General features: G+C 41.4%; 1 protein-coding gene across 7 annotated transcripts in view; it reads right to left on the minus strand.

The window, feature by feature from the left end:
* Positions 1-277: 277 nt before the first annotated feature.
* The window catches only part of ARHGEF9 (Cdc42 guanine nucleotide exchange factor 9), a 179,733-nt gene continuing 159,393 nt past the window's right edge, over positions 278-20,617 (minus strand). For all 7 annotated transcript variants that reach the window (XM_050776932.1, XM_050776935.1, XM_050776929.1 and 4 more), the window contains 2 exons: positions 9,334-9,402; positions 278-3,528 (listed from right to left, as the gene is read on the minus strand). In XM_050776932.1, the coding sequence (XP_050632889.1) occupies positions 3,347-3,528; positions 9,334-9,402 (251 nt within the window). In that variant the 3' untranslated portion in view covers positions 278-3,346. The remainder of the gene's footprint in view (positions 3,529-9,333; positions 9,403-20,617) is intronic.

Consider the following 20,617-nt stretch of genomic DNA (forward strand, 5'->3'; position numbering starts at 1 on the left):
GGTGACATGAAGGACAGTCCCATCCATAAAGACATTTGACTGCCCCTGGCTACAGGATCAAACATAATCCTTGTGGTCCACTCTTCCAGAAAACACATGGAAGGCCACAGGTGGCCCATAGGATGCCTGGGAATAGAACAGCAGGGCTGGCAGGTCAAGGCTGGATTGGGGTAAGCTGCCTCATACTAGGCAAATTCCCTTTATTTCACAATTGGCAACACACACACACACACACACACACACACACACACACAGGAATGAGAGCTATGCCAGGAGGTGTCTTTTTACTTCTTTTATTGAACTCCATAAATATTTTCATAAGGCTTTGTGTCATTACAACATTTTTTTTGTTAAACATTTTTTTAACACACAACTTTGACACTTGTTTGACAGAGTCAAACAGTCGGATAAAAGAAACAGAAGAACAAACTGGCAAATGCAGAGCAGCAAGGGTAATCAAAGTCACTGTTGCCCATCCATCCACCCCAGCCCACCCATCCCCAAAGCACTAAAAGATCACTATTTGGCTTCACACTAGAATTGTTAGAACTCTCTTGTTGCTGTTCTTATAGATCCATTAGAAATATACACATAGAGAGAGGGGGAGAAAAAAAGAGAGGATAATTAGATGTCTGTCTTAGGACTCCCGGTAGCAGGTCCCATAGAACACATTAGCAAAGCCTTTTGGAGAGCAAATCCTGGCCTCATTGAGTTGAGGAAAAGGGAGCTCGGGGCCATGTGGAAATGAGAGGATTACAGAATTCTTGGGGTTACCATTGCTGTCAGGACACAACAGGTTAGGATACTGAACCCAGGTATTTAATTGGGCTCCCCTTGGGGCTGTTGGCCACTGGTCTGCTTTGATGCTACAGGCTGTGGGAATACTCCAACCAACAGGGAGATGATTTCTTGTTGTTCACAAATTACTGGCATCTGGTGATGCCAGTGGGTTCAGTAGAGAAGTGAGGGTTGAGAGGTAATATCCCTGATCATGGAGCCCTGGGCACAAGGCCCAAGGAGGGAGGAAATGAGAGGGCCTAGTTAAGAAATGTAGGCCCAGAAACTTGTCCAAGCATCCCCTCCCGGTGTGCTGCCAACCCTCGAAGAAGCATGTCAAGGCCAAGCCTAGTGAGGAGGAGTGAGAAGTAGGAAAAAGAGGTACACTGAAGGGAGGCCTGCACAGCTACCAAAACACTCTGTTTGCCAGACAGGATATTCTAGCCTGGGTGCTGGGCACCAGGTGCCTTGCCAAGGAGGCTTACGTAGTTAGGTCATGTGCTGAACAGCGGTGGCCAGTCCCGAGCCCCGGCCCTCTCCCCAGATTAGGCTCATCCTTGACTTATAATACAAGTCTGACTTGGTTGTGATGGAATAGAAGCTTAAATAGCTTGTAATTTGATTCCCACAAAGAAAAGATTCCCAGGCTGTTTAATGCCTGGTCTGGATCAGGAAGCATAGAGCAGTAAACATGTTAGCTATGCTGAAGCCTCCACACAGCTATGGCTGCTGCTTGGTAAGCTGAAGTCCTTTCATGATGAAGTCTTCTCCCATGGGGTTTAGGACAGACTCACAATCTCCACATTCCTCACTACAGTGGCTTGCTCTCCACAGCAGAGTTCATCCTTATTCCTTTATACCCTTTTTGTTGTTCAAGGTCTATCCATGAAAAGGGCTCTCTGTGGAGGAAAAACAGGTACTCCGACACCCATAGGAAGCCTGCCTCTTTGTGAAAGAAGTTCAATTTTCCCAAGCAAAAAGCTGGCCAAAAGCTAGCCTAAGGGTAGCAACCCTGCCTCAGACCCCTTATTCAGAGGGAAAATTGCCCCTGGGTCCCGCACTCACTTGTCCCAAATGTCCTGGGAAGAGAGGATGTTGGAAACAGGGCCTTCTTTGAGTGCCAGAACAGCTTTAACTATATCAATACCAAAAATCCTCCTGTGCTAGGATGGCAGGAGAAAGAAGAAAGAGAGAGGGAAAGAAAGAAGCCAGGGAAGATTGTCCATGCAATCTGTTAACAATGGGAGAAGTCTCACACAATTTTGGGGTGGTAGAAAATGCAGGTACAATACTGTGGATCAAGGCTATCGCTTTCCATTCCCATCCCTGTTCTTTCTTGTAAAAGGTTACTATCAGCCTTGGACCCTGTCCAGGTCAGTAATTTGAAGGCAGCTGATGATCTTGGTCAGGTGGGCTCTGTCTTGAACCCCTCCATACTCCTATCAACACTGTAAATGGGAGCAGGGACAACCAGGACACTGAACTGATTGCTGTAGGGATCCCTGCCCTAAACCTATCTGGTACTAGGGGGCAGGTAAATCCCTCCTCTGGGAGGCAGAATCTCAACCTCTTTGCTTCCAGTTCAGATCTTTTGGGCTAAGGGAGAGACAGGCCTAGGAGGAGGCCTATAACAAAAGTGACTTGAAAAAAGAGAACACCTGGATCAAATTAACCCCTAGATGTAAAATTGCAATGACCCAGCAGTGCTGCAACATGGGAAACCCCAGTGATAGAAGAAACAGCCCAAATGCAAAATGTTCCCTGAACAGAAGTCCACTCAGCATCATTATAGTCTGATACTCCCCTGCTTCTGTTTGGTTTTTTGATCTCTCCACAGTACCTAAAACACAGTAAAAGCAATAGGAATACTGAGCAGTTATGTCACAGGGCACAACAGAGCATGTCCAGACTGGCATGACTGAGGACAGAGGATGCTGAAAAAAGGTTATTTGGGGCAACTGCAGGGCTGAAGGAACATTTGAAAATGATTGGCTGAAGGAGAGGATAAAAGGAGATCATTCCCTTCCTCAATGGAAAGTAAAAGAGGCAAAAAAACCCCCAAACCTCCCAACTCTACCACATCAAATAAAATTAAAAATTCATCAACATCAGTATCATCAGAAAAGAAAAAAAAATACAAACATCTATGGTAGTAATGACAAGGCAGTGAATCACTCACAGGGGAGCAAAGAGATTATCTTAACAAGAAAAGGAATAAATAGAAATGTCAACTTCTGAAAGCAAAGGGAAGGGGGATGGGGTAAAAATGGAAAACTTTTAAGACGGGATCACATGTTTGGAAGTCATTGGTACCTCTTCCTACCAACCACAGATTTCACTTCCCCCAAAAAACAGAAAACACTTTTGTTCCTTATCTCTCTCTCTCTCTCTCTCTCTGTGTATGTGTGTGTGTGTGTGTGTGTGTGTGTGTGTGTGTGTATGTGTACTCAAGGGTCTCTGTGTGTGTGTGTGTATGTATAAATTTCAACAGTGCTTCTCCGAAAAAAGGTCCATCTATAAATATAATTTTATTTACTTTATTTTAAAATTATCTGCCTCCCTGTAGGTATCATTTTTTGAAGGGGGTTAACCTGCTGAAGTTTTGCCAGAATGGTGACTGACTGCGCTTGGGTTCGGTGAACTCAAAGACCTGCGACTGAGCGATGCCGTCGGGGACCAGGTACTGGCCGTGGTTTAACGGGTCCTGCGGTGGTGGGTAGGACGGAGGAACTGAGCGGGCAGAGTTGACACCTAGAGTAGATGAGAGATCAAAGGGAAAGGGTATAAGTTATGTAACAAAGGGCTTCTCAAATTACCCAGTGACCACTCTGGGCAGACAACTCAAGGCAGACTGGTTTAGAGAGTGTGAACTAGTATTACAAATCATCCAAGGGGAGAATTCCTCTTTCAAACAGATTTTGCAATACCATGGTTACTACCGCAACCCTACACACTTCCACATCTAGTCAGGTGTCAAAGAAATTTTGGGTATTGCTATCATCTATTTTACAGGTGAGAACACTGATGTCTGAAAAGAAATGTCATACCCAAGGTCACATGGTAAGTTAGTGACAAAGCAAGGGTTAGAACCTACATTCTTTGACTTCTCAGTTCAGAGCTCTTTCCAAGACACCAGAATCCCTTATGCAGGGCTTGGTCCTGCGAAGAACCCAACACACTCTATTTCTCCTTTTCCAGGTCCCCCCTGGAAGTTTTAAAAGAGCCTGGTTAAGAACTATTGACTTCAGGATAAGTTTCTGGGAGAAATTTTCTAAAAGCATAAGGTACAAGTGATTTAATGTTCTGTCCTGGGTTGAGAGTGATGAACCTGCATTTAATAGGAAATTGACATTAGTGGGTGAAGGAGAAAGTAAACTTACTATCAGAAGGTATAATTCATGGGGAGCAAGGAAGACAGAATATATGTGTGTCTTTTCCAACTGAATAGCTTAAATGACACTAACATTAAAAGACTTCTCAACATTTGTAGATAGGTTTGCAACCATCAAAGCAAAATCCACATTAATGGAGGATACCAGGAACCTGGAGGCCTAAAGTGAAAGTTCAATCCTGATCTACATTCACAGCAGAATAGGACGAGACATACAGCATACAATTCAGACATGCCAGGAAGGCTTCTCTGCTGCTCCCAAATACCTTCCTCATCTTCTACTCAGGGTCTGAAATTCCAACATTACAGTTACTTTGTCTTTGCTTGATGACTAAGTTCCTTTACTCTGGAAGTAGTATCATTTAAGCCATCATCAGCCATTGGCACTTCAGTGAGAAAGATCAGATTCTTTTCTAAGAGCTAGTTTTGCAAGGTGGTGTCAGAAGTATTAGGGTATTGAATGCCAAGAGACAATACAGAGATATTAGAGAGGGAGTTTTGTGAGTACTAATTTGATTTTTTTTTAAAAAAAGTACTTATTTGAAATCATTACAGATTCACATGCAGTTTTAAGAAATAATAGAGATCCTGTGTACTCTTTACCAAGTTCCCAGTTTTCCCAATGGTAACATTTTGCAAAACTTATAGTACAATATCACAGCCAGGATATTGACATTATAACAGGATACAGTCAAGATATAGAACATTTCCATCATTACAAGGATCACTGTTGTTACACTTTTATAACCACAATCTCTTCCGGGTATATATCTAAAATAAAGGAAATCAGTATGTTGAAGAGATATTTGAATTCCTAGGTTTATCACAGCACTATTCACAATAACCAAGATATGGAATCAACCAAAGTATCTGTCAATGGATGAGTGGATGAAGAGAATGTAGTATATATACACAGTGGAATATTATTCAGCCACAAAAAGAATGAAATCCTGTCATTTTCAGCAACATGGATGGAACTGGAGCTCATTATGTTAAGTGAAATAAGCCAGGCACAGAAAGACAAATATCAAATGATCTCACTCAAATGTAGGAACTAAAAAAGTGGATTCCATGGAGGTAGAGAGTACAATGATGGTTACTAGAGGCTTGGAAGGATGGTGTTAGGGAAATGTAGAGAGGTTGGTTAACAGATTCAAAAATACAGTTTGATAGATGGAATAAGTTCTAGTGTTCAGTAGCACAGTAGGGTATCAGTAGTTAACAATAATGTATTGCATATTTCAAAATAAATAAAACAGAGGATTTGAAATGTTCCCAACACAAATAAATGATACACGTTTAAGGTGATAGATATCCTAATTACCCTAATTTGATCATTACACATTGTATGCATGTATCAAAGTATCACATGTACTCAGTAAAGATGTAGAGTTATTACATATCAATACAAAATAAATTTTAAAATCAATTGGGCATATTTGTGTACATTTATTTCTGGGTTCTGTGGCGTTGATCTAATATGTCCACCCTTCTGCCAAAATTACATTGTCTTGGTTAATATAACTATATAGTGAGTGTTGAAACTGGGTGGATTGATTACTCACATTTTATTCTTCTTTTTCAAGATCATTTTAGCTATTCTAGGGGACTCATTTGATTTTGTGCTGGCCCCAAAGTCTCTGGAGATGGAGTCTGTGCTCATAGCCATGGGGAGCTGTATATTGATCAAATTAATTAGGTTTATGTACCAGGAATTAGCATATAACTTTCAAGAAGTTATACATTAATTCTTAAAATGAAAGCAGCGTGAAAGACAAAGGTCAAGTGAAAAGGCCTTTCTTGGGGCTAGAACTGATATTCTCTACTGTTATTTCAGCCAGGCTCCCCGTGTCCCAGAGCAGTAGACTGAGTTGATAATGTCCCAGTGTTACAGATGGGGTTGGAAGGGGACACTAGAGTAGTACCTATCCAGTGACATCTGCATTGGAGACCTCTTAACAATGCCCCACACTTCCTGTGATGGGTCATTGAAAAGGTCAAGGAACCCAGCTTTCATGGTTATCTTAAAGAACCCCTTCTTGCTCTTCCCATGTACATATTGTAACTACTGAATTCCTACATTTGAGAACCACTTCCACATGTATGGCACCCTTGAGTCTCAAAATATATCAGTTATTACAGCCCTGGACTAGGAGAGTCTTGAAGACCAAAAATAGAAACAAGGGAGGAGATTTGCAGTAATCTCGGGTGCAGTGGCTCACATCTGTAATCCCAGAACTTTGGGAGGACGAGGCGGGGGGATCACCTGAGGTTAGGAGTTCAAGACCAGCCTGGCCAACATGGTGAAACACCATCTCTACCAAAAATACAAAAATTAGTCAGGTGTGGTGGCAGGTGCCTGTAATCCCAGCTACTCGGGAGGGTGAGGCAGGAGAATCGCTTGAAACCAGGTGGCAGAGGTTGCAGTGAGCCGAGATCACACCATTGCACTCCAGCCTGCATGATGAGAGTGAAACTCCATCTCAGAAAAAGAAAAAGGAAGGAAGGAAGGAAGGAAGGAAGGAAGGAAGGAAGGAAGGAAGGAAGGACGGAAGGAAGGAAACTAAATGAATTTCTTTGAAGACTTTAGAATTGCTGTTAAGGAAAGAACTGTTCAAGTGAACCCAGTATTTAGACACTGGGAGACAAGAAAGGCCCTAAAAGGAATGGCCTGGAGATACATAGGGTGGGGAAGGACCTTGACCAAAATGCTTGGCATGAGTTAGCAGGGCTATCTTCTGGTTAACTAACTCCTGGTTGCTTTATAGATATTCCCTTGTTTGAAGTGTTCTCAGTGAAAAGACAATTCAGTCTCAGATATGCTTGAGGAAACTGGGCTTGGATAAAGGAGTACCATAAAGGTTAGCATGGTGGATGTGATGGTTAATAGTGTCAACTTGACTGGATTGACGGATGCAAAGTATTGTTGCTGGGTGTGTCTGTGAGGGTGTTGCCAGAGATTAACATTTGAGTCAGTGGACTGGGAGAGGCAGACCCAAGCTCAATCTGGATGGGCACCATTTAAACAGCTGCCAGCATGGCCAGAATAAAAAGCAGGCAAAAGAACACAGAAACACTAGACTGGCTTAGCCTCCCAATCTACACCTTTCTCCCATGCTGGATGCTTCCTGCCCTCAAACATCAGACTCCAAATTCTTCAGCTTTAAGACTCGGACTGGCTTCCTTGCTCCTCAGCTTGCAGATGACCTATGGCCTATTGCGGGACCTTGCAATTGTGTCAGTTAATACTCCTTAATAAACTCGTATATATATCCTATTAGTTCTGTCCCTCTAGAGAATGCTGAAGAATACAGTGGGGGAAGTTGCGGAAATCAGAGTGAGAAAGTTCAGAAGTTGAGAGCATCCAGGAGACAATGGCAAGCTGTTAAGACGGTATCCCTTTTGCAGCCTGAAAACTTCAGTTGGCTGGGGCTCTTTTCTGCTCACATTTTTGTCTGAGGAATTGGAGCAAAATCTTAGAGTTATGTTAATATAGGCCATATCTTTACTGACATTAACTCCAGATTGCTTTCTAACACCATCTCTCACATGTTATTATAGCAATCAAAAGGTTGGGAGTTAATTCCCCACCGTAAATTAACTCCCAACTTTTTGGTGGCTAATTAAGGCTGGCCTTATTCCCTATATAAGGGGAATCACAGTCCCATGATGAGGAAAAGAGACAATAAGGGCCTCCCAAGAGCAAGAAGTAATAAGCAATTGAAGGGGAGGCATGTCTAGTCAGCAGAGCTAGGTTCACTGCTTAACTGGAAATCAGATGTTCACAGGCATTCAGCCTCAATCAAAAGGAGCTTCAATGGAAAAAAAATAGTGCTTTACATGGCTGCTGGAAATTTCAGGAGACTTGAATCTGATCATTTTGGATGGTGATTCATTCAGAACCACAAAGCAGACTGAGAAAGCAGAAGGAAAGGCCTGGGGAAAGTAAGGTCTCATTAAGATTGCCCACACCTGGGGACAGTGAAAATGGCTATCAGTAATAGAAGCAGCTGTCAGTAATTGATGCAAGACAGAAAACCAAACTCTTTTTCCAAGCATGGGGCTTCATCAGGACCCTGAGATGGAGAGGAGAAAACAGTGGACTCTGAGTCAAGCCAATTTAAGGTTCAGAGTTACTTCACTCAAAGACCCTCAGCTACCTCATCTGAGAAATAGTTAATACTGCCCAGCTTCTCAGGATTATCATAAAGATCAAATGAAATAACTTATATAAAGTGACTGACACTGAATAGGTATTCTAATAAGCAGAAGGTAGTTCCTTCCCTTTGACTGAGCACGGTAATTTTCTTCTGGTTCATGATAAAAGAGAAACTAAAGCTTTACTTCAGATTTAAATTGATTTGCAAGGTATTTTTTCTTAAATACTTTGGCTTGCAGTTGAGAGAAAGAAAGAGAATATCTGAATCTTTTGTCTTGGCTCAGTTTGAGGTTCTTTATTGTGATTCGGGGCTCCTGATTTGGCACGTGCCCCCAGACCAGTGACAGAAAGCTGAACAATATCTTTATACTTTTTTTTTTTGAGATGGAGTCTCACTCTGTCGCCAGACTGGAGTGCAGTGGCACAATCTCGGCTCACTACAACCTCCGCCTCCCGGGTTCAAGTGATTCTCCGGCCTCAGCCTCCCCAATAGCTGGGACTAAAGGCGTGTGCCACCATGCTTAGCTGATTTTTGTATTTTTAGTAGAGACAGGGGTTTTACCATGTTGGCCAAGCTGGTCTCGATCTCCTTGGTCTGCCTGCCTCGGCCTCCCAAAGTGCTGGGATTACAGGCGTTAGCCATCACGCCCAAACTATACTTACTAATAAAGCATATATATACTACTGTCCATTGATCTCTAAATTATTAGTAAAGTTTCTCTTATTTTTAAGTAAGAAAAAAAAGAGGAACAGAGGTTCTCTTTTTGCTAAACTCAATGAGCTATCTTTGGACACCAACACCCTATACCATTCACTCCTTAGCCTTAAGCATTTAAAACCATTTGCTCCCTGTCATCAAGGACACCTAGGGACCTGGATATTCCTTCACCACCCTCAAGTAAACCTCAGCACAGAAATGGGCCTAGGAATATGTAAGCATATAGCTTTTGATTCCACAGTCTTTCACAGAGACTGAGTGGGGCTGAGGAGGTAAAGGCAGCTTTACCTTTTTGCTTAGGGACTTTTCTCACAGTCATTGCAGCCTGCCTCTTCTGGTTTTCAGAAATTTCAAAGCCTAAAAAAGAAAAATATATGATTTTTAAAATGAGAAACACATACCCTTCTTGAGTGTATAAATGAGTAAACTTTTCTGTAAGAAAGATTTGGTAAGACATAAGACATAACAAAAATCTTGAAATACAAAAAAAAAAAAAAAAAAAAAAAAAAATCATTCCCTTTAACCCAGTAATTTCTTTCTAGGAATTTCATTAAGGAAATTTGTCACAAACTTGAACAAAAAGTTAGCTACAAAAATGCACATCACAGAATAGAGCCAAAAAAAGAATCATGGACATGGGCTAAGAGTCTGTTAATGGAGAATGGTTAAATAAAGCATGACACAGGGAAAAAAAATATTTTGTAACCAAAAGCAAAACTATAAAAAAGGACATAGTGAGGCAAAAGATATAATTCAAAAAGAAAATATATATACAGACAACGAAAGTTTCAGAAGGAGGAAAAAATCAAATGGAAAATAGTAATAAAGAAGTAACAAAAACTTGGCTAAGGGGAAAAAAATATATATATATACTTACTGTAGAAATAGTAAAAGGTTTTACTAAGTCCCAGGCAGGATGAACATACATAGATGCACATCTACATATTGACTAGTATAATTCCCAAACTTCAGGATAAAAAAAAAAAAAAAACTCTGACAAGCTTCACAACAGAAAGGACAGCTTACTTAACAAAAAACAGACATTACATTACTAGAATCCTCATCTGAAATATTGGAAGGAATAGCCTTCCTTTTTTTTTTTTTTTTTTTGGAGGCAAGGTTTTGCTTTGTCACCCAGGCTGGAGTGTAGTGGCATGATCATGATCATGGCTCACTGCAGCCTTGACCTCTCAGGCTTAAGCAATCCTCCGACCTTAGCCTCCTGAGTATCTGGGGCCACAGATTCATGCCACCATACCTGGCTAACTGTTTTTAAGTTTTATTTTTTGTAGATATGGAGTCTCCCTGTGTTTACCAGGCTGGTCTTGAACTCCTGGGCTCAAGCAATCGTCCCACCTCAGCCTCCCAAAGTGCTAGGATTACAGGCATGAGCCACTGCACCCAGTGTAATAGCCTTATGAATAAACCCTGGATCAAAAGGAAACCATACCTGAAGTTATAAAATATCTAAAAATAAATAAAAAGGACATTTTATATTAAAACCGCCCTGGGAGTGTCTGCTTTATGCAGGTGTAGGTAGGGATGAAACACGTCCTAGTCTCCTGCGGCACCCCTAGGCTTGCTAGGATTAGGAAATTCCAGCCTGGTGAATTCTAGTCAGACCGGTTCTCTGCTCTTGAACCCTGTTAAGATGTTTATCAATGACAATGCGCGCACAGTGGGACATGGAAGTTCATTAGTGATTCTAGTTTCATCCTGACCTTGTGGTCTCGCCCTGACCTTCTGCCTTGTGATCTTTTGTTGCCCTTAAAGCATGTGATCTCTGTGACACACACCCTATTCATACACTCCCTCCCCTTTGAAAATTGCTAATAAAAACTCGCTGGTTTTACAGCTCAGCGGGCATCACGGACCTGCCAACATGTGATGTCTCTCCCGGACACCCAGATTCAAAATTTCTCTCTTTTGTACTCTTTCCCTTTATTTCCCAGACCAGCTGACACTTGGGGAAAATAGAAAAGGACCCACGTTGAAATATCGGGGGCTGAATTTCCTCTGATATCTGGCACCCACATGGTTTTTTTCCCAAGTGCACGTGGGAACCTGATTCCCTTTGGTAGGTGTGGAGAAACATCATCGGTTTTGTCCACAGAAATGCTTGTTTGACTCCCTGATGACTGGTGAGTAGTCTGTGTATGGTCCAGGTTAACTATGGGTCATGCAGAGTCTAAAGGTCATGCTTATCTCTGCTACATTAAGCTCCTGTTAGAACAGGGCGGTGTCCGAATAACCATGGAAAATATGGTCACTCTATTCAAGGTGGTGGAAAAACACTGTCCTTAGTTTCCTGATAAAGGAACCCTAGTTGTAGAACTATGGGATCATGTTGGTGCAACATTCTGGGAACTGGTCTCCACAGGGTATTATGTTCCTGCCACTGTTTGGGGTGATTGGGCCTTGGTAGTGCCATCCTAATGCCACACCAATCCCATGATCCCCTACAGTTACCATAATTCTCTGAATCTGATGACCCTCCACCTCTTCCTCAACCATCCTCTCCTGCATTGACTTTGTTATCTGATCAGCCTCTCTCCCTTCAGCTACTCCTCCCCCATCTGACAATGTTGAGGATTCAATGTCTAACTCTGGTGACTTTGGATTACGGTCACCCCCTGATGATCTTATTTCTTTTCACGAAGAGCTGGTACCAGTAGCTCCTGCGGCCCCGACTCAGACAGCCTGGGACCATATATATGTAAATTCTTCTCTCTTCAAACCTCCAGAATCACCTAATGGCTCCGGGACCAAACTACAATGTACCTACAATTACTCAGGCCCTCCCCCATCCACTTCAGCCCCTCACCCTCCTGTCGTTTCAGTTCCTCAACCGGTCAGTTTGCCATCCACTCAGCCTGCTCTGTACCCTTCTTCACACATGGACACCAGTAATCACCAGTATACTTCTGCTCCTTCTGCTCCCTCAATACCCCTTTCTCACACTCTCATTCCGGTCCGACCCCCTCACCCTCAGTTTCCCTTATCTACACATGCTTTTCCTGTCACTTCTATGCCAACTCCATCTCAGATGCCTACTCTTGAAACTTCAATGCAATGCTTATTATGCCAAAACAAAGAAACAAGTGGATTAGATGCATGGACTTATCCAGTTAGGCTAGACCCTCCTAACTTCTAAGGTGTACAAATGCATTGTTATGTACCTCTTAATCTTACATTTTTAAAATAATTTAAGGATGCTTGTACTCAGTATGATCCTACTTCTCGTTATGTTAAAATGGTATTTGAAACTTTTTGTACTGAGGTCATTTTGCTTCCTTTAGACTGGAACCTTTTGGCAAAAGCTGTTCTAACCCCATCTCAGCATTTACAATTTCGTACCTGGTGGTCAGAAGAGGCCCGTTTGCAGGCTCAGCTAAGTCAGACTAATGGCATTCTAATTACTCAGGCTCAGCTCACAGGCTCCAGTAGTTTCTCTGATGCTTATGCCCAATTAAACTTTGACGCTCTTACCACGGAACAAATAACAAAGGTGTGTATGAGAGCTTGGGATAAATTACGCGCTCCTGGCCAAGCTCCTGTTTCTTTCACCATGGTTAAACAAGGTCACTCTGAATTATACCCTGATTTTTTAGCTAAATTACAAGATGCCGTTCAAAAATCTGTCTCTGATGAGCACACTCAATGTATTGTCCTTTGTATGTTAGCTTTTGAAAATGTGAATCATGAGTGTAAAATGGTCATGCGTTCTATCCAATAACAAAATTTACCTGATCATGAGGTGTTTGTTGCCTGCATATATTAAGTCTTCTGAAGGCATTGGATCAGACACCCACAAAGCTATTTTATGGGCATGGGCCATGAAGGACACCAACCAAACTGGTCCCACTAATTCTTTTCTTGGAGCCTGCTATAATTGCAGTCAACTTGGTCATACTCGAAAAAATTGCACTGTTAAAAGTGGCCAAGCCTACTCAACAAACACGGCCAAATGCTGATGCTACTGTTTGCCCACATTGTTGCAAAGGTAAACATCGGGCAAGTAATTGTAAGCAAGTATGGAAAATCCCTGCCACAACACCAGGAAAACGGGGAGTGGGGCCGGTCCCAGGCCCTGATATCAAATGGGATGCTTCAGACTCAGACCAACGTTGCGTTTCCACTTCAGGTGGTCCCAATGCAGCCACCAGCACAAACAAATTTACCTACAGCCAACCCAAATGGGTCCCAGCCTCTCCTTCTGTCTCAGTACAATGCTTGTCTACCTCTGTGGAAGGGGGCGGGGTGGTCAATCTCTGTATACTATTCCTCTACATTTACTACCTAACTCTTTGCCTTTAATTGTCCCCACGGGGGTCACTGGCCCTTTACCTCAACGTTTGGTGGGCCTGGTGTTAGTTAGGGCATCCACCTCTGCTAAAGCAATCACCATTCATACTGGTATCATTAATTCTGAGTCTGTTGAAGAGATTAAATTAATCGTGTCTGTCAAGGTTCCTGTTTCCATTCCAGCTGGTGAGTCAATTGCTCAATTGCTTTTACTACCTAATATCATTTTAAACAAAGGAGATAAGACACGTGGGATGGGCTCCGGCGGCAAAAAGGCCGCTTATTGGATTTTTGTAATTTCTAAACAACGGCCCACCTGCACCATACACATTCAAGGAAAAAAGTTTGAGGGCCTAGTAGATACTGGTGCTGATGTTTCTATTATTTACTCTAATTTATGGCCTTCCTCCTGGCTTAAGCATCCCGCTAACATGGGACTAGTAGGTGTTGGAAAATCTGAGGAAGTTTATGAGAGCACATTTATCTTGCCTTGCACCAGCTCTGATTGTCAAAAGGGTACAATTCAGTCTTATATCATGCCAATCCCCATTAATCTTTGGGGTAGAGATTTGCTGGCACAATGGTGGGCTGAAATTAATATTCCACATAACTCTTATAGTGCTCCCAGTCTGTGTATGATGGAAAACATGGGGTTTGTTCCTGGACTCGGTCTCGGTTCAAAACATGAAAGGATTACTAAACCCCTCCCAATTACTGTAAAAGAAGACAGAGCTGGTTTACATTATCCTTTTTAGTGGCAGCCGCTACAACACCTCCTGATCCTGTCCCTTTACAATGGAAATCTGACACACCTGTTTGGATAGAGTAGTGGCCGCTTTCTAAAGAAAAACTAGAGGCTTTAACTCAATTAGTTTCTGAACAGTTACAACTTGTAAATGCGGAACCTTCTCTTTCCCCCTGGAATTCTCCTGTGTTTCTAGTAAAAAAGAAATCAGGCAAGTGGCAGATGGTAACTGATTTAAGGGCCATTAACACTATAATTAAACCTATGGGGGCCGTCCAACCAGCCATGCCTGCCCCTGCTTTAATACCTAAAAATTGGCCTCTCATAGTTATTGATCTTTGTGTTTTTCATATTGCTTTACCTAAATCGGGTTGTGAAAAAATTACTTTTACTGTACCATCTATCCATAATCAAGAGCCTGCAGCTCGTTATCAATGGAAAGTACTTCCTCTGGGAATGCTAAATAGTCCTACAATCTGCCAGCTTAGGCAAGTGCTTTCACCAGTTCGAGCCCAATTTCCTCAGGCCTATATTCTTCATTATATTGATGATATTTTAATTGCTGCCCCCACTGATAAAGAATTAATTGACCATTATCAAAGTTTGCGCCGCCGTGTTACAGAGGCTGGATTACACGTCGCTCAGGATAAAATTCAAGAGACCACTCCTGTTCAATATTTAGGAATGGTGGTCAATAAACAACGTATTCAACCTCAAAAAGTTCAAGTTAGGAGAGATTCTTTGAAAACTTCAAATGACTTCCAAAAACTTTTCGGTAACATTAATTATTTAAGACCTACTTTAGGTATTCTAACCTATGTACTGTCTAACTTATTTTCTATGCTGTGGGGAGATTCCAATCTCCGAAGTCCCAGGACTTTGACCCCCGAGGCTTCACTAGAACTGGAATTCGTAGAGGAAAGAATCCAGACCGCCTATTTACCTAGAGTACAGCCGTTTCAGCCTTTTCAGCTTCTGGTTTTTGCTTCATTACACTCCCCTATTGGACTAATAGTTCAACATAATGATTTAGTGGAGTGGTGTTTTCTTCCTCATTCTGTGTCAAAAACTGTGTATTTATCTAGATCAAATGGCCACTCTAATTAGACAGGCATGGTGTAGAATACTTAAAATTTCCAGATTTGATCTGAATTTAATTGCAGTTCCTTTAAATAGGCTGGAAGTTCAAGCCGCCTTTCAACGTTCTGTACTGTGGCAAATTCACTTGGCTAATTTTATTGGCGTTATTGACAATCATTATCCAAAGAACAAATTGTTTGATTTTATAAAAATGACGTCTTGGGTGGTCCCTCGATTAACCAAAGATCAGCCCATTCCTGAGGCCGTTACAGTATTCACTGATGGCTCCAGTAATGGCAATGCTGGTTATGTAGGTCCTACAGACAAGCTTATTTCTACCCCTTATACCTCTGCTCAAAAGACAGAGTTAATAGCTGTCATTACTGCCTTACAGGAGTTCCCCAAACCTTTAAATATTGTCTCTGATTCTGCCTATGTTGTACATGCCACTAAAAACATAGAAACCACTACTGTCAAACATATTGATAATTCTGAATTGGCTTCTTTATTTTCAAGGTTACAACAGGCGGTTCGCCAATGTAGACACCCTTTCTATATTATGTATATTAGATCTCATACCACTTTACCAGGACCTGTGTCTGCCAGTAATCATAAAGTCAACTGTTTGGTCTCTTTTGCAACCCAAGAAGCTCAGGAGTTCCATAATCTCACTCACGTCAATGCTGCTGGATTAAAAGATAAATTTGCCCTTACCTGGAAACAGGCTAGGCTTATTGTTCACAGCTGTCCTCAGTGCCAGGTTTTTGTACTTCCAAATCAGGAACCTGGCATTAATCCCAGAGGCCTAACTCCTAAGGCTTTATGGCAAATGGATGTGACTCATGTTAGTCCTTTGGCAGACTGTCATACGTGCATGTCTCTGTAGATACCTTCCCAGGTTTTATCTGGGCTACTTGCCAAACGGGAAGGCACGGCCCATGTTAAAAAACATCTGTATTCTTGCTTTGCAGTTATGAGGCTTCCATATCAAATAAAGTCAGACAACACCCCTGGATATATTAGTAAGGCTTTTGATTTATTTATGAAACAATGAGGAATTTCCCATATTACTGGAATCCCTTACAATCCTCAGGGACAGGCTGTGGTGGATCGGGCCAACTGCACTTTTAAAATCCGATTGTCCAAACAGTCAGAACAACAAAAACATAATTTAACTACCCACCACTCCCAATTACATTTAACATTGTTTACTTTAAATTTTTAAAATGTTCCTAAAGATAATAATCTAACTGTAGCTGAATGCCATTATACAGGCAAAAAATTCTCCCTAAACAAAGGCAAGCTAGTGTTATGGAAAAACTCCCAAACCAATACCTGGGAACCTGGCACAATTATAACGTGCGGGAGAGGATATGCTTGTGTTTCACCAGGAGATCATTAATCCCCTGTCTGGATACCCACTAGGAGACTCAAGCTTCGTGTGAATACTGACTACGAAAACCACATGGAAAAGAGGTCTGTGTCAGAGACTGCCCTCAGACGTGGTGAGATCTGTGCTAACTCCTTAAAAGCTGGCACACCAAATCACAATAGGTCTGATTCAATCCTCCCTGATGGCAATGGAGACCCATCTAACTAATTCCACTTCTCCTGATTACCTTTCTTTTTCTCCTTACAAACCTAAAAATCTCAACATTTCTATTAGCCTAAAAATAACATCTCTCTGTTCTTCTCTTCCTCCTTCAGCACTGAATCTCACTTACAACAGGTTTTATTTAATGATTATCCTCCTTATAATTTCTGTCTCACCAGTTTCCTCTCACACTGATTTACCTGCTACACAAAATTATTCTTATTTGGCTTAAGTGCCTTTTCCTCCACTTATTCGACCTCTCACCTGGAGAGATGCTCCTGTAGAAATCTACACTAACAATAGTGTGTGGATGCCTGGAGCTACAGGTGACTGTTGCCCTGCTCAACCAGGAGAAGAAGGCACTGCATTTAATATTACCATGGGTTATAAATACCCCACTCTGTGCCTCAGACATGCACCTGGTTGTACCACCTAGAAATTCAAGTCTGGGCTGCTTATCTTCCGGAAAGATCAGCTACAGAGGAACTGGGCCATTTGGTCCATAGCCTCTCCCTTTCTCCTTTAAAACAAATGAAAGGGGGAGTAATGGGAGATACCCCATACTTTCAATATAAACCTGCAGGAAAACCATGCCCTAAAAATTTTGAGGGCCCATCTAAAACCTTAATTTGGGAAGACTGTGCTAACTCACATGCGGTAATATTGAAAAATGACTCATATGGTTTAGTAATAGACAGGGCACCAAAGGGCTATTTAAAAAACAATTGCTCCTCTGGAGGAAGGAAACGCCTGGAGGCTACTTATTTTATTTCTTATTGGGAGAACGAGAATCATCATTCTACTTTGCACAGGAGGTTCAGCTCATTCTTTCCCTTAAAATGGGAAGATAAAGGCATTTACCCCCTCCCACCTCGAGGCCTCATATGACACTCCCCATTCTGAGCCCAAAACACCCAGAACTTTGGAAATTGGCTATTGCTATGTCTGGGCTGCGAGTATGGGAAGGGGAAACTATTCTATCTGTGTCCCCGCTACCATCCCCCTCTCTCAGTATCAACGTAGATCCAGACATTCTGTTTCACTTACCTCTAAACTGACTGTTCCCATACAGAGTTGTGTTAAGCCTCCTTACATGCTGTTAGTGGGAAGTATCAAAATTTGGACAAATAATCAAACTGTCCAATGTATTAATTGTCATTTATACACTTGTATTAACTCCCATTTTGACTCCAGGAAAAGTGTAATGTTGGTTCGAGCTTGAGAAGGAATCTGGATTCTGGTAACCTTGCCCAGACCTTGGGAATCCTCCCCCTCAATACATTTAATTAATGAAGTGTTACAGCGAATTCTAAAAAGAGCTAAGAGATTTGTTTTCACTTTAATTGCTGTGATCATGGCCTGATTATAGGCACTGCAATGGCCACCACTACTGAAATGGCGTTACATCAATCTATTCAAACAGCTCATTTTGTTAATGATTGGCAAGCCAATTCCACCCAAAGGAGGAATTCTCAACAAAGCATTGATCAAAAATTGGCTAATCAAATTAATGATTTAAGACAGTCTGTTATTTGGCTTGGAGATCAAGTAGGGAGTCTCCAATATTGCATGTGAATGCAGTGTGCTTGGAATACTTCGGATTTCCGTATCATCCTGTATTCCTACAATGAGACTGATCATTCATAGGAAATGGTCAAAGGACACCTTCTGGGTAGGGAAGATAATTTATCATTGGACAGAACTAAATTAAAAAAAAAAAAAACAAATTTTTGAAGCCTCCCAAGATCATTTATCCATTGTGCCTGGAGTTGAGGCGTTAGATCAGGTGGCAGAAAACCTTTCTGGACTAAACCCCACCACTTGGATTAAGTCTACTGGGGGCTCCACTGTAGTAAATTTTGGAATTATGTTTCTCTGTTCAATCGGCTCATCTTTAGTGTGCCAGACCAGTCACAGACCAGTCAAAGAATCCTGCGTCAAAATCAAGAGAACGAACAAGCCTTCATCACCATGGCACATTTATATAAAAAGAAACGGAGAGATGTTGCAGGAAGTCAGGGACCCTGAATGGAGGAACTGGCTGAAGCCATGGCAGAAGAACATAAATTGTGAAGATTTCATGGACATTTATTAGTGCCCCAAATTAATACTTTTATAATTTCTTACACCTGTCTTTACTGCAATCTCTGAACATAAATTGTGAAGATTTCATGGACATTTATCACTTCCCTAATCAATACTCTTGTGATTTCCTATGCCTGTCTTTAATCTCTCAATCCTGTCATCTTTGCAAGCTGAGGATGTATGTCGCCTCAGGACCCTGTAATGATTGCGTTAACTGCCCAAATTGTTTGTAGGGCATGTGTGTTTGAACAATATGAAATCTAAGAACCTTAAGAACAGGATAACAGCAATTTTCAGGGAACAAGGGAGATAACCTTAAAGTCTGGCTGCCTGTGGGCCGGGCAGGACAGAGTCATATTTCTCTTATTACTGAAAATAGGCAAGAGAAATATCACTGAATTATTTCCCCAGTAAGGGATATTAATAATTAACAGCCCTGGGAAAAGAATGCATTCCCAGGACATGGCCTCTAAAATGGCCGCCCTGGGAGTGTCTGCTTTATGCAGGTGTAGATAGGAATGAAACATGCCCTAGTCTCCTGCAGCGCCCCCAGGCTTGCTAGGATTAGGAAATTCCAGCCTGGTGAATTCTAGTCAGACCAGTTCTCTGGTCTTGAACCCTGTTAAGATGTTTATCAATGACAGTGCATGCACAGTGGGACACGGAAGTTCATTAGTGATTCTAGTTTCGCCCTGACCTTGTGATCTCGCCCTAACATTCTGCCTTGTGATCTTTTGTTGCCCTTAAAGCATGTGATCTCTGTGACCCACACCCTATTTGTACACTCCCTCCCCTTTGAAAATTGCTAATAAAAAATTGCTTGTTTTATGGCTCAGGGGGCATCACAGAACCTGCTGACATGTGATATCTCCCCCGGACACCCAGCTTTAAAATTTCTCTCTTTTGTGCTCTTTCCCTTTATTTCTCAGACCAGCCGACACTTAGGAAAAATAGAAAAGGACCCATGTTGAAACATCAGGGGCTGAATTTCCCCTAATAGATTTCATAAAGATAGAGAGTGGAATGGTGATTATCAGTGGATAAGAAGGAAAGGCTCAGGTCAATGGAGAGGGGCTGGTTAATAGATACAAAAACACAGTTAGAAGAAATAAGATTTAGTTTTTGATAGGACAGTAGGGAAATTAGAGTTAACAATAATTTATTGTATATCTCAAAACAGCTAAAAAAATTTTGGAATGTTCCCAACACAAAGAAAAGATGAGCATTTGAGGTGATGGATATCGCAATTACCCTGATTTGATCATTACACATCATATACAGGTATCAAAATATCACATGTACCTTAAAAATATGTATAATGATCATAAATACATAAAAAGATCAATTCTCCCTGATAAGCCTGATTAAAAAGACTAAAGTGAGAAAATAAAAATATATGAAATATTATGAATGAGAAAGAAGAGAGATAACCACAATTATGGAAGATATAATAATTAGAAAATATTATGTGTAGATATATAGCATTAAATTAAAAATCCAGAGGAAATGAACAATTTCCCAGAAAGATAGAAATTATCAAAAGTAACATACAAAGAGGCAGAAATGTACAGAGTCTAAAGAAAACTCTACCATTTTCCTGAAGCATACAGAACAAGACTTTGATGAAAGAAGAGCAGAGCCTTGTTCTTAAATGTGAAAACTTAATAACAATGCCAAGCCTTTACATATTAACAAATTTAATATAATGCCAATCAGAATCCAAATGGGCTTTTTATGCCAGTTTTTATGGCAGCATTTTTAAA

The sequence above is a fragment of the Macaca thibetana genome, chromosome X (assembly GCF_024542745.1).
Source record: "Macaca thibetana thibetana isolate TM-01 chromosome X, ASM2454274v1, whole genome shotgun sequence".
NCBI classification, from domain to species: domain Eukaryota; kingdom Metazoa; phylum Chordata; class Mammalia; order Primates; family Cercopithecidae; genus Macaca; species Macaca thibetana.